The sequence below is a fragment of the Pygocentrus nattereri genome, chromosome 16 (genome assembly GCF_015220715.1).
Source record: "Pygocentrus nattereri isolate fPygNat1 chromosome 16, fPygNat1.pri, whole genome shotgun sequence".
Lineage (NCBI taxonomy): Eukaryota > Metazoa > Chordata > Actinopteri > Characiformes > Serrasalmidae > Pygocentrus > Pygocentrus nattereri.
In genome coordinates, this window is record NC_051226.1 from 39,245,473 (window position 1) to 39,257,693 (window position 12,221).

The window sequence follows — 12,221 nt, forward strand, 5'->3', positions numbered from 1 at the left end:
GGAGGGTTAGCACATTTGATCACTGCAGTGCACAACCGTCCAGAGGTTTAGTAGCAGTGCTTTCAGTTCTATAACATCAGATGAAGTTCTACATGATGCGCTAGGCCTGCTCGTTTCCAGAGTGATGAGCAGGGCTGCAGACGATTCTCAGAAAGCTGTGCAACATTCAACAAACCTGATATCAAGAAAAGCTTTAAGGAGATCTTTTGTCCTTCTTGTTCCCAAAATACTTAAAAAATACTCAAAAATAAAATTTCTCTTTTTGCATATATTTTAAATAAATTACATTATTTAAATGGATGTTTTTTATATTATTTCTAAAAATATAACTTATAGTTTAGAATGTTGTATAAAGGGGAATCAACGTTTCAAATTTTCTGCGTAATTCATTGGTCGAGATGTAAACAGAGAAACGCTCACAGTCAGAACTGGTGATGGGAACCAGACGTCCCCTCTAAAAGCTCCTCACAGTGGTGGTGATGGGAACCAGACGTCCCTCTAAAAGCTCCTCACAGTGGTGGTGATGGGAACCAGACGTCCCTCTAAAAGCTCCTCTCAGTGGTGGTGATGGGAACCAGACGTCCCTCTAAAAGCTCCTACAGAAAGTTCCTACATGAACTGGTTCTGAATTCACTGCCTGATGACTGAGACGCTGTTTTATGAGAGTTTAGAGAACTTCAACTCCATTCATGGTGGAGGGAGACATGCAGGGCGCCGTGCGGAAAAATAGTCCCCAAAGAAAACTCATTATTCCAGATTTTCCACTGTTTTCCATCATCAGCATTCCATATAAGCTCAGAAGACTCGTGTAGGTTCTCTGGTGGTTCTGGATGGTAAATAAAGTGTCTATATCTGTGTTGTAGTCATGGCGACGCCTGGTTCCCATCACCACCACTGTAAAGACGTCTGAACCGTTTCACACCAAACCCTCTGAATGTTTACATCTCAATGATTGAATTATGAAGGAATTTTGAAAAATTGGTGTGGTTCCTCTTTCAGTGTAAATAAAGTGCAGAGGAACCTCCTCCACTGCTGAATATAGATATGGAAGAGAGGAATGATGGCAGAACATCATCGTGTCTCCAAGTTTAAAGGTTTTTTTTTATATTTGTATTTATACAAATTACTATAAAATTATTGTAGATGTTGGCTAATAGAGAACAGAGAACATTCTAGAACAGCGTGAGATGGGGTGAGAACATTCTAGAACAGTGTGAGATGGGGTGAGAACAATCTAGAACAGTGTGAGATGAGGTGAGAACATTCTAGAACAGCGTAAATGAGGACGAGAACACTACCGTCCCCTAGCAGTGGAACGCACAGGGGTGGAACACTGAGTTTGCTGGAGAACCGCTGTTGAGTCTGTCTCTGTGTGCTCTGTAGTTACAGGGGAGCAGAATGATGAAAGCGGTGAAAAGGAAGCTGCAGTTTGCGGTCAGCTTGCCCAGATGCCCGCAGACCCCCAGCCCCCATCTCTATTTATTCAAGGTCTGATTAAAGAGGAAGTCCACCCAGTTTTTCAAAGGTTTTGTGCAATTCCGTGTGTGATGTAATCAGAGGTTCTGATCGGTTTGGTGTGAAACGGTTCAGACGTCTTTACAGTGGTGGTGATGGGAACCAGGCGTCGCCATGACTACAACACAGATATAGACACTTTATTTACCTTCCAGAACCTCCAGAGAACCTACATGAGTCTTCTGAGCTTATATGGAATGTCGATGATGGAAAACTCATGTAGGAACTTTCTGTAGGAGCTTTTAGAGGGACGTCTGGTTCCCATCATCACCACTGTGAACGGTTCTGACTCAGTTTATCTAGAACAAAGCGTTTCACACCAAACCGCTCTTTACTGTTTAATTCCACAGAAATGGTGAGGATTTGTTGGCGTAGTTCATGGGTGGGTGGATGCTTGTGGTTTCGCACTCCATGAATTTGCAGTGTTCGGCAGTCTTGCCTTTTGAGCGTTTCATGTTCTTTTGTGATTCATTCATTTATTTATTTATTTTATTTGTTTGCTTGTTCATTTTTTCCTGTTTCGAAACTGAAACTGAGGTTGTGGGTTGAAATTGTACTTATTGTAATTATTGTACACTTTATCCTTATTTTGTGCAGTTGTGCAGCTTTTCTGCGCTGTTCATGTTCATCCACCCTTTTGCGTGACGTGCGCTGATATTTAGTCAATATTTTAAAAATTACGCAAGAAACGCTGTTAAGAACGTTTTGTGAACAATAAAGCGTGATGTTTTTGAATGAGTTGCCGTGTTTGTGGTTCTTGTAGTCCACTGAGTGGCTTTTCACGCTGCCTCTGTTTGGGATTACACTGCTCATATACTACATTACCCAGAAGTCCAATCGTCTAACATTCCGAGGAAGGAGACCGGGAGCATGGCAGCGAGGGTACTGATGAAAGGTGAACTGTTTGTAATGAGCGCGGTTCTTTGATAAAATGCGCCTCTGAGCGGAGTTTTATCGACTTGTTCTGTGCGATAAAGCACGTTCATTGAGCTCGTAGCGAAGCTGTGTTGGCTTGATGACGCTCAAGATCACTGCGTGTTCGAACTCTCCGTTCCACCTTAAATGGTGCAGTAGCTGCAGTCATGCCTGACAGGCGGCAGAATGGAAGTGGTGCCCATTTAAGGTGGAACGGGAAATTCGAATAAGAAGTTGGGGAATAAGCCAAATTAAGATGTTTGGTCATTATGTTCCACAAATTTACGTAAATAGCTCTTGGAATAGTTTCTATTACCCCAATATAGTATTATTATTATTATTATTATTGTTGTTGTTGTTGTTGTTGTTGCTGCTATTTGCATATTATAAGGTCACCATGCCCAAAGCCAAGCGTGATCTAGAGGGGTATAAAGCCCTGTGTTCACTGGAGTGATGGATCTCTGTCCAGCACCTTTGGAATCATTTAACATCAGTCCCTGACCTCACTAATGCTCTTGAGGCTGAAGGCAGTCAGATGCTCACAGCAATGTTCCAACTTCTTGTGCAAAGACTTTCCAGAAGAGTAGAAACTTTTAGTGCAGCAAAGATGGATAAAATGTGTAAAAGGGGAGTTCTACTGATTTTTCTGCCATAACTCAGAGTGAGAGGTGTAATCAGAGATCCAGAGGGTTTGGTGTGAAGTGGTTCAGACGTCTTTACAGTGGTGGTGATGGGAACCAGGCGTCGCCATGACTACAACACAGATATAGACACTTTATTTACCATCCAGAACCACCAGAGAACCTACACGAGTCTTCTGAGCTTATATGGAATGTTGATGATGGAAAACAGTGGAAAATCTGGAATAATGAGTTTTCTTTGGGGACTATTTTGCCGCACAGCGCCCTGCATGTCTCCCTCCACCATGAATGGAGTTGAAGTTCTCTAAACTCTCATAAAACAGCGTCTCAGTCATCAGGCAGTGAATTCAGAACCAGTTCATGTAGGAACTTTCTGTAGGAGCTTTTAGAGGGAGGTCTGGTTCCCATCACCACCACTGTGAGCATCTCTGACTCGGAACGTTTATCTAGAACAGAGCGTTTCACACCAAACCGCTCAGTTTACATCGTTTAATTGTTTAATTTTGCGAAGATTTTTAAAGATCTATAATAATTCATCACACTTTTGACTTAAGAAAAAATCTTGGATGCCGACTTATGGACTCTTCTAAATGGTCACTTAACTCTGATGGGTCATTTTATTTCTTCTGGACATTGCAAAGCCCTCATCAGTCATGTCCGCTGTGTTTCAGTAACATACTTTCCTTTGTCTCTTTTTGTTTTAACATGTCAGCGATCCACAGTCTCCGAAGTCCTGGTGTGGTTGGAGCTGCTCTGTCCTGCAATGGCCACACATTCTCTAGTGCCGCTGCAGCTGCCAGACCTGCGGCCCCCAGCGTGGACGCAGGTACGACTGATGAAACCTTGTCTAGACTCTCTGATCTGTTATTTCATGAACGTAGCTCATCTTTGTTCTCTTACAGACTTCAGGTACCTGATAAAAGCATCTAATGTGGAATAAAATGAATGATTGTGCCTTTTGTTGTAATTTCCCACCAGGATTTGCAACCTGGGACTGCAGTGAGTGCACATAACTTAGGTTTGCAGTCCCAAACTGAATGTACCTGAAGTAAAGTGTATGAGAACCTACTAAACATACCCTGCAGAAGAGTCCTCGCTCTGAGCTGACCAGCTCTGCAGATATTGAGAGTGAGGCTTTAAATTGGAAAATTTTCTAAAAAATTGCAAATTTTCTTGTCAGCTACAAATATCCTTGTTTATGTAGAGTTGCTGTAATTAGTATTGAATCCAGTGTGAAGAAGTGAAAGTGCACCTCAGTTAGCTTGGAGCTCACATAATATAGTGATTCCCAAAGAGAAGCTGAGTGAAGAATTTGCATTATTGTAATGGATTGTAATACATATTTAATGGTAACTTTACAGGAGAAGGAAAAAACATAGTTTGCTTTTATCATAAGTCAATGGAACCAGAGTTTTTTCCTAGTAATTTTGGGTCATTTTGTTTAGTCCCTTCATCGTGAAATTTACACACAATGTCAAGATCGACAGGTATTTTCAGATTATGTAATAAACAATGTTCAGACAACAGCGATATGCACTATATTCCCAAAAGTATTCTGTCGTCTTGCTTCTCACGCATATGAACTTGAGTGACATCCCGTTCTTAATCCATAGGGTTTAATATGATGTCGGCCCACCCTTTGCAGCTATAACAGCTTCAGCTCTTCTGGGAAGGCTTTCCACAAGGGTTAGGAGTGTTTATGGGAATTTCTGACCGTCCAGAAGCACATTTGTGAGGTCAGACACTGATGTTGGATGAGAAGGCCTGGCTCACAGTCTCCGCTCTAATTCATCCCAAAGGTGTTCTGTCAGGTTGAGGTCAGGACTCTGTGCAGTCCAGTCAAGTTCTTCCACACCAAACTGGATCATCCGTGTCTTTATGGACCTGCTTTGTGCACTGGTGTGCAGTCATGTTGGAGCAGGAAGGGGCCGTCCCCAAACTGTTCCCACAAAGTTGGGAGCGTGAAATTGTCCAAAATCTCTTGGAGCTGAAGCTTTAAGAGCTCCTTTCACTGGAACTAAGGGGCTTTGTACTGCGCTTGGTGATGTAAGGCTTGGATGCAGCTGCTCGGCCATGGAAACCCATTCCATGAAGCTCTCTACGCTGTTCTTGAGCTGATCTGAAGGCCACATGAAGTTTGGAGGTCTGTAGTGATGGACTCTGCAGAAAGTTGGTGACCTCTGCGCACTATGCCCCTCAGCATCCACTGACCGCTCTGTCATTTTACGTGGCCGACCACTTCGTGGCTGAGCTGCTGTCGTTCCCAATCGCTTCCACTTTGTTATAATCCCACTGACAGTGGACTGTGGAATATTTAGTAGGGAGGAAATTTCACGACTGGACTTGCTGCACAGGTGGCGTCCGATCACGGCACCACGCTGGAATTCACTGAGCTCCTGAGAGCGACCCATTCTTTCACTAATGTCTGTAGAAGCAGTCTGCAGGCCGAGGGGCTCGGCTTTATACACCTGTGGCCATGGAAGTGACTGGAACACCTGAACTCAGTGATTTGGATGGGGGAGGGAATACTTTTGGAAATATAGTGTGTATGTATTTAAGATGATATAAAGAGGTGGGCATTATGTAAAGTGTTCTCAATACACAACTTGTCATGATATCTGTTTTTTTTTTTTCAGATATCTGACCAGGTAGAACCAGTAGTGCTGAATTTAAAAACTGCTATCAGAAACTCTGGATACAGTGATTTTTATTCAATATTTCATATAGTGTATCACTCTAAATCCAGTAAACAGGACTTTACAGTTGTACTTGATGCTGCTTATTATGATGAACTCCCCCAGGATGCGTCTCAGTGCCAGGTGTGAACGAGGCCTTTGAGATGAATAGATGTAGTTTTGTGTGAGGACGTGAACCTGTGACCTCACCCTCTCGTCTGGTCTTCCCTCTGCTGTTGTGTGTCCGGTGTTTTGCATGCAGGTGTGAATGAAAAGATCCTGAACGTTCCTCTGACCCAGCCTGACTACTTCCGCCTGTCGGAGCTGTTCACCGTAAAGGACCTGTTTGAGGCCCGAGTGCACCTTGGACATAAGAAAGGCTGCAGGCACAGGTAGGCGCTGCACAGAGCGATAGAGCAGCTCTAAAGATCAGCAGATGCGGTCAAATGGTGTAAATCCATTCTGAGTATGTAGGGAGGCGCAGTGAGTGCGTTTACACGCACTCATCCGATCCGATCTGATCATAATCGGGTTTCTGCAGTTATCTGAGTATTGAAATGGTCATGTAAACACCAAACTCTGATGGAGAAATCTGATAAAGAGGCTGGGGTTTAGCTCAGTAATCAGATTTCTCAGTGCTGGAGGCTCTTACTCTGATTTCTGGCGGATTTCTCAGTCTGAGCATGAGCGAAAACCGACCGCGGCACTGGAAATAAGCGAGCTGCATCGCCGAAGCCAAATACATGCTGGACCAGTTTAAAGGTTTTAGAATTCTTCATCTTTTAGATGATACATCTTCAGATGTCTTTACATATTTTCAGGTAAAGTGGTGAGACAGAAAGTTTATTGGCCGTTTTCAAATCACATTATCTGATTATCAAGTGCATGTAAACATTGATTGGATTCCTGAAAACATCAGATTTTCTGCAGTTATCAGTTATTAACCGCAGATAAACCCACTTACTGTCTACAGCACAAATGCAGACGTCGAATCTGAGATTTTACATGTAATATTCATAATGATAAAATACTATTAAACACAAAAAGGTCATCTTTCATGTACTTCCTTGCCCTGAATGCATTTTGAAAATACATATTTAAGGCAAAAGGCTCGTCTCTAAACTGTCAAACAGCAGTGTCTCAGATATCAGGCAGAATATTTGTAACCAAGTTGTGTAATAGTTTTGTGGAAGCTTTCAGAAGCTTAACAGACGTCCGGTTCCCATCACCACCACTGTGAACCATTCTGTCTCTAAGACTCTGAATGAACTTTGTTTACATCTTAACTATTCAATTATGCCAAAATTTTGAAAAATGAGTTTTGATTCTACAGCCGAGGAAAGTCCGCTGTTACATCTAATCAAATTTTGGGTTTTTTGAGGGGGTACAGTAATAAATTAAGGACACCCTCTCTAAGCAGGACTAATAAGAGAAATATCAATATGATGTTGACAAAACCCGTCATTAATACTCGCTAACCGTCTCCTGACTCTGCCTTCCTGACTCCCTGCCTCAGGCTGATGGAGCCGTATCTGTTTGGGAGTCGCCTGGATGTCGACATTATTGACCTGGAGCAGACAGCCGACCACCTGCAGAGGGCGCTGAACTTCACGGCACACGTGGCGTACCGCGGGGGAATCGTGTTGTTCGTGAGCCGCAGACGTCAGTTCGCTCACCTGGTGGAGAGGACGGCGCAGGAGTGCGGAGAGTACGCGCACACGCGCTACTGGCAGGGCGGGCTGCTCACTAACGCCCCCGTGCAGTACGGGCCGGGAGTGCGCCTGCCCGACCTCATCGTCTTCCTCTCCACGCTCAACAACGTCTTCCAGACGCACGTGGGCATCCGAGACGCCGCCAAAATGAACATCCCCACCGTCGGGATCGTGGACTCCAACTGCAACCCGAGCTTAGTTACGTACCCGGTGCCTGGCAACGATGACACACCCGTCGCCATGGAACTGTACTGTCGGCTCCTCAAGATGACCATCAACAGGGCGAAGGACAAGAGGAAACGGATGGAGCTGCTCAAGGGGATATGAGAGTGATCGATAGGAGGGTGGACAGAGGGGGGTGCAGAGGAGCAGGGAGGTCATCATTTTGGCCAGAGGTTCTCCATCACAGTCTTTTGCTCTTAACCTGATGGTCCAAAAGGCAGCAGTGGTCACCAACCCTCTTTTCGGAGGTTTCACCTCCAACTCAAATCTCCTGTTGGCTAATTAAGGACTTCTTAAAGGAGACGTCCACCGGTTTCTCAGATCTTCTGCGTAACTCTGTTGTGATTTGTCCAAGCGACTGTTTACAGTGGTGATGACGCGACTTCTGTAACACAGATATTACGATTTTATTTACAATCCAAAACCACCAGTGACCCCACACGTGTCTTCTGAGCTTTATATGGAATGGTGATGCTAAAATAGTGGGGAAAGCCCATTGGGACCCTGCAACCTTCTCAAATCCTATCGTCTCAACCTTCTCAAAACGACTGTAAATCCGCGTCTCAGACACCAGGCAGCATTTGGTTCCTATCGTCTCCACTGTGAACAGTTTTGCAGCATTTCACTTCAGATGTAAAACAGGATGAAAACATCTGGTTTGGAACAGTTTTGTTTACGGTTTCCCCCGTAGACATGAAGACCTGGATTGACGGGACGTCGGAGGACTAGTAGTGATGCAGTACCTGTGTGTTCTTTATGACGATGAGCTTCTCTGTGTGAAGTGTGCTAAATTAAAGAGGGGTTCAGTCATAATGTGGTAATCGTGTGTTTTATGAGCCGTGAATGTGCACACAGCCGTAACTGGCGTATGACGAGGGGTGGAAAGGGCGCCGATTTGATAATGCGGTAGCCGCTCAGGGGCGGAGCCCTTGCAGGCCCACCCAAATGGGAAAATAACATCTAATTAAGCAGGATTTTTTAAAGATAATGATATTAATTAAATTGTTTTTTTGGGCGCTGTCGCTCTGTTATGGCCTATTAAGTCATTACTTAATGTCCAACACAAGATCTGCCTTATTTTCTCAGCCCTCCAGTTACTGCTTCTTTACTAGCTACAATTGCCTCAAGCCTTCGGCTCATTGTCCATAACTAGCATGAGGTCGCTGAGATTGCTGTATGTTTTTGAAGCATGTTATAACGAGACAACGCAATCAGCAGTGATTGGTTCTCAGATGACCTCAGAACAGCTGTGGTTCGGCCATAGACTGACCTGCCTGCTCTGTTTATCTCTATGCAGGACAACACTACCCTACACATAGGGACTGACTTCTTGAGATGTACTGTCACAGGTATGAAGCACCCAAGTCCTACAGAGCCACCTACCTGCAGAGCCTAGATCCAGCCACACCTATCCCAGCTAATCAACCTCTTTCAATGTCCCTGATTGGCTGGATCAGATGTATAAGAGTTGGGGGGGGGGGCAGCTTACGGGATACAGGTTGGCACGTAATGTGGGAAGGAAGCTCTCCAGGACCAGTGTTGGAGACCAACGTTGGAGGCTAATACACAACATATTTATGATCAGTGTGACTTCATGAGGGTAATAAATGGATTATGATGGAGCCCCGTAACTCGTTTCTTATTTGGACCACTCATAACGGTGCTAGCTAAATCAGCACGCCTTAGTTCATCTTGAGATCACACAGTATTTCATTTAAACAGCATCTAAAACTCAGCATATGTGGGTTTTGTAGCAGGGAATGTACATAATTATAGACGAGTGAGAAACACACCTCAGCGAATCCATCAGTGAGTGAGTCACTTATAATATTAATACACAGAAACACACAATAAACCCCCTAAACACGGTCAGAAGGACGGAGCTAAAGCGGCTTCGTCTTCCCGTTCCACCTTAAATGGTGCAGCAGTTACTTTCTGGTGCCTGAAGCTGCAGCATTTAAGGTGGAACGTGAAAACTCGAACAGGAACCTGCTGAATAAGAGTCTGACTTCAGCTTCGTGTAAGAAGGTGCTAAAGTCATTCCATGATGAACATCTACACGGATTAAGGAACGATTTAACTGACCGCTACAAAGCTTTAACCATCACTGTGAATAAATAGCTCCTACATAAAGTTCAGACCCCCAAACAGATGATTAAATGAAAGCAGCTTAATATAAAACCAGAGGATAAACAGCCACATCAGCAGGTTCTCTGAGCTTCACCAACCACATCAGCAGGTTCTCTGAGCTTCACCAACCACATCAGCAGGTTCTCTGAGCTTCACCAACCACATCAGCAGGTTCTCTGGGCTTCACCAACCACATCAGCAGGTTCTCTGGGCTTCACCAACCACATCAGCAGGTTCTCTGAGCTTCACCAACCACATCAGCAGGTTCTCTGGGCTTCACCAACCACATCAGCAGGTTCTCTGAGCTTCACCAACCACATCAGCAGGTTCTCTGAGCTTCACCAACCACACGACCACATCTACACACAAACACCACACAGACATGAGCCTGGATCACTGCGTTCCCTCTGTTATATAATCCTATCCCACTTTCTGAGAGCGATATTCCTGAAATAGTGGAATTCTGGACAGTATCTTTATTAAACTGCCGCTCTGTAACGGCACTCAGTGCTGTCCCGCAGCGAGGTTGACCGCCCTAAGGTGGCGGAGCCATTGACGTGCCTGGCTGGACCCGGCAGGCTGCCGTAGCGTTGACCCGACGGTAAGAACTGCGTTTCACGGTTTATTCATATTTATCAAGCACTTTATTATTATTATTATTATATCACTAAATATAATCAGACCTAATAGATATAATATGAGCGAGTTAATATTCGGTTTAATATGCGGTTTATTATAATAATTATATTTATAACACAGCGACTTTATTTACATCTTTCTTCTTCGCCCATATGTTCTAATAATTAGTCTAAAGATAATAATAATAATAATAATTCAATATAAAATCCTCATTAAAGCCACTTGGTTTAGTCAAAACGAGTAACGACCTAAAGACGCCCTGCCCTGCCCTGTTCACTTTCATAATAAAAGTCCCCCGTTTCTGCCTAATTATCACCGCGTTTGACGTTATTGAGGCATTTTTGCTTAAATATTTGTAACGTGTGGATTAAGAACTGTGACATAAGAGAAAATAATGGCACTGTGAGAAGCCACGAAATGGATTGTTATGCTGAATGATATTGTTATTCCTGTCATTTGTTTTCTTTTTGCGTTTTAATGTCACCGTATGAAGTGTTAGATATGCACGAGAAATAATTTTGAGAGAAAATTTTAAGTCAAAATTTTGAGAGAAAACTCAACTGAGCTACAAAGTCCAATTTTTTTTTACAGATTTTGAGATAAGTCAAAATTTTGACATTCTAGGTCACAATTCAGAGAAGAGTCATTTGAGCTATGTAATCTAAATTTTCAGAGGAGTCATTTTGAGATACTAAGTCCAAAATGTTGAGAGAAAATCCATCCGAGTTAGAATGGAAGCAGCTCGTTGCCAACAAACCAAGCGGGAACATGTGTGAAACAGCCGTAACAGAGGAGATGCTTAGCTAGCAGTCCAAGGCGGTAAGCCTCTATAGAGCCTGCTTACACCCCATGCCGTCCCTGACCACCTCGCTTCACGCGGTCAAGCACACAGCAGTCATGCCAGAGAGCTGCCACTCAGTAATGTGTCCTGGGTGTGTCTGACAGTAGAGGGCGCTCCTGAGCAAGTGGCAGTAATGTCAGTGTTCTATGGGCCAACAATAAACTCGTAAGTTTTCTGAGCTGTTTTAGTGAAATCCATCCATCCATCCATCCATCCATCCATCCATCCATTCTCTAAGCCGCTTCTCCCTCAGGGTCGGGGGGGTGGGGTGGGGTGCTGGAGCCTATCCCAGCAGTCATCGGGCAGAAGGCAGGATACACCCTGGACAGGTCGTGTTGGTGTCCACAGGGTGGACCGAATCATTGCTGTGTCCTCTAACACACACCTGGAGGAATGACACTAGTCCTGTGACCCTGAGTAGCAGGTCGTGATGGGACGGCATTACATTCACTGTCATGATGACCAACAACACCGTTTGTGGACCGGGTGGGCAATATGACATTATTTATTGTCATGGTAACGACTGACCAACTGCATGATTCATTCTAATGAGCATAATTAGTCTCGTTTAAATGAATTTGGCTCTTTAAGTGAAACACTGGACCACATTCGTAAAGCGCCACCCAGATTTATCCCGACGTTCAAGTCATGTCAGTAGTAATACTGTGATTTTAATAAATGGGAAAAAGGTTTACATTCTTACCAGTGAGACGTGAAATCTCACATGCTAAACTGTAATTCCTACAATTAAAACTTCAATTTAATTTTATTATTATTTGCTGCACTTTCCTTTGTCGCTGTTTCTGAGAATTTCGGTTGTTGTTGTTTCTTTGTTTCTGGTGACTTTGGGAGCCAACCGGAGCTTCACTTGGCACGTATGTGCTCATGTACATGTGGATGTTGATTGGCTCATGTCTAGGAAACGGATGAA

The 12,221-nt window shown here is 43.9% G+C and overlaps 1 protein-coding gene across 1 annotated transcript; it reads left to right on the forward strand.

Annotated features, from left to right (window-relative positions):
• The first annotated feature begins 2,352 nt into the window (after positions 1-2,352).
• On the forward strand, positions 2,353-8,493 carry mrps2 (mitochondrial ribosomal protein S2). Its single transcript, XM_017722059.1, has 4 exons — positions 2,353-2,410; positions 3,784-3,897; positions 6,009-6,138; positions 7,263-8,493. Exons 1-4 carry the CDS (start codon positions 2,386-2,388, stop codon positions 7,783-7,785), a joined length of 792 nt encoding a protein of 263 aa, XP_017577548.1. The 5' UTR covers positions 2,353-2,385; the 3' UTR covers positions 7,786-8,493.
• Positions 8,494-12,221: the final 3,728 nt, after the last annotated feature.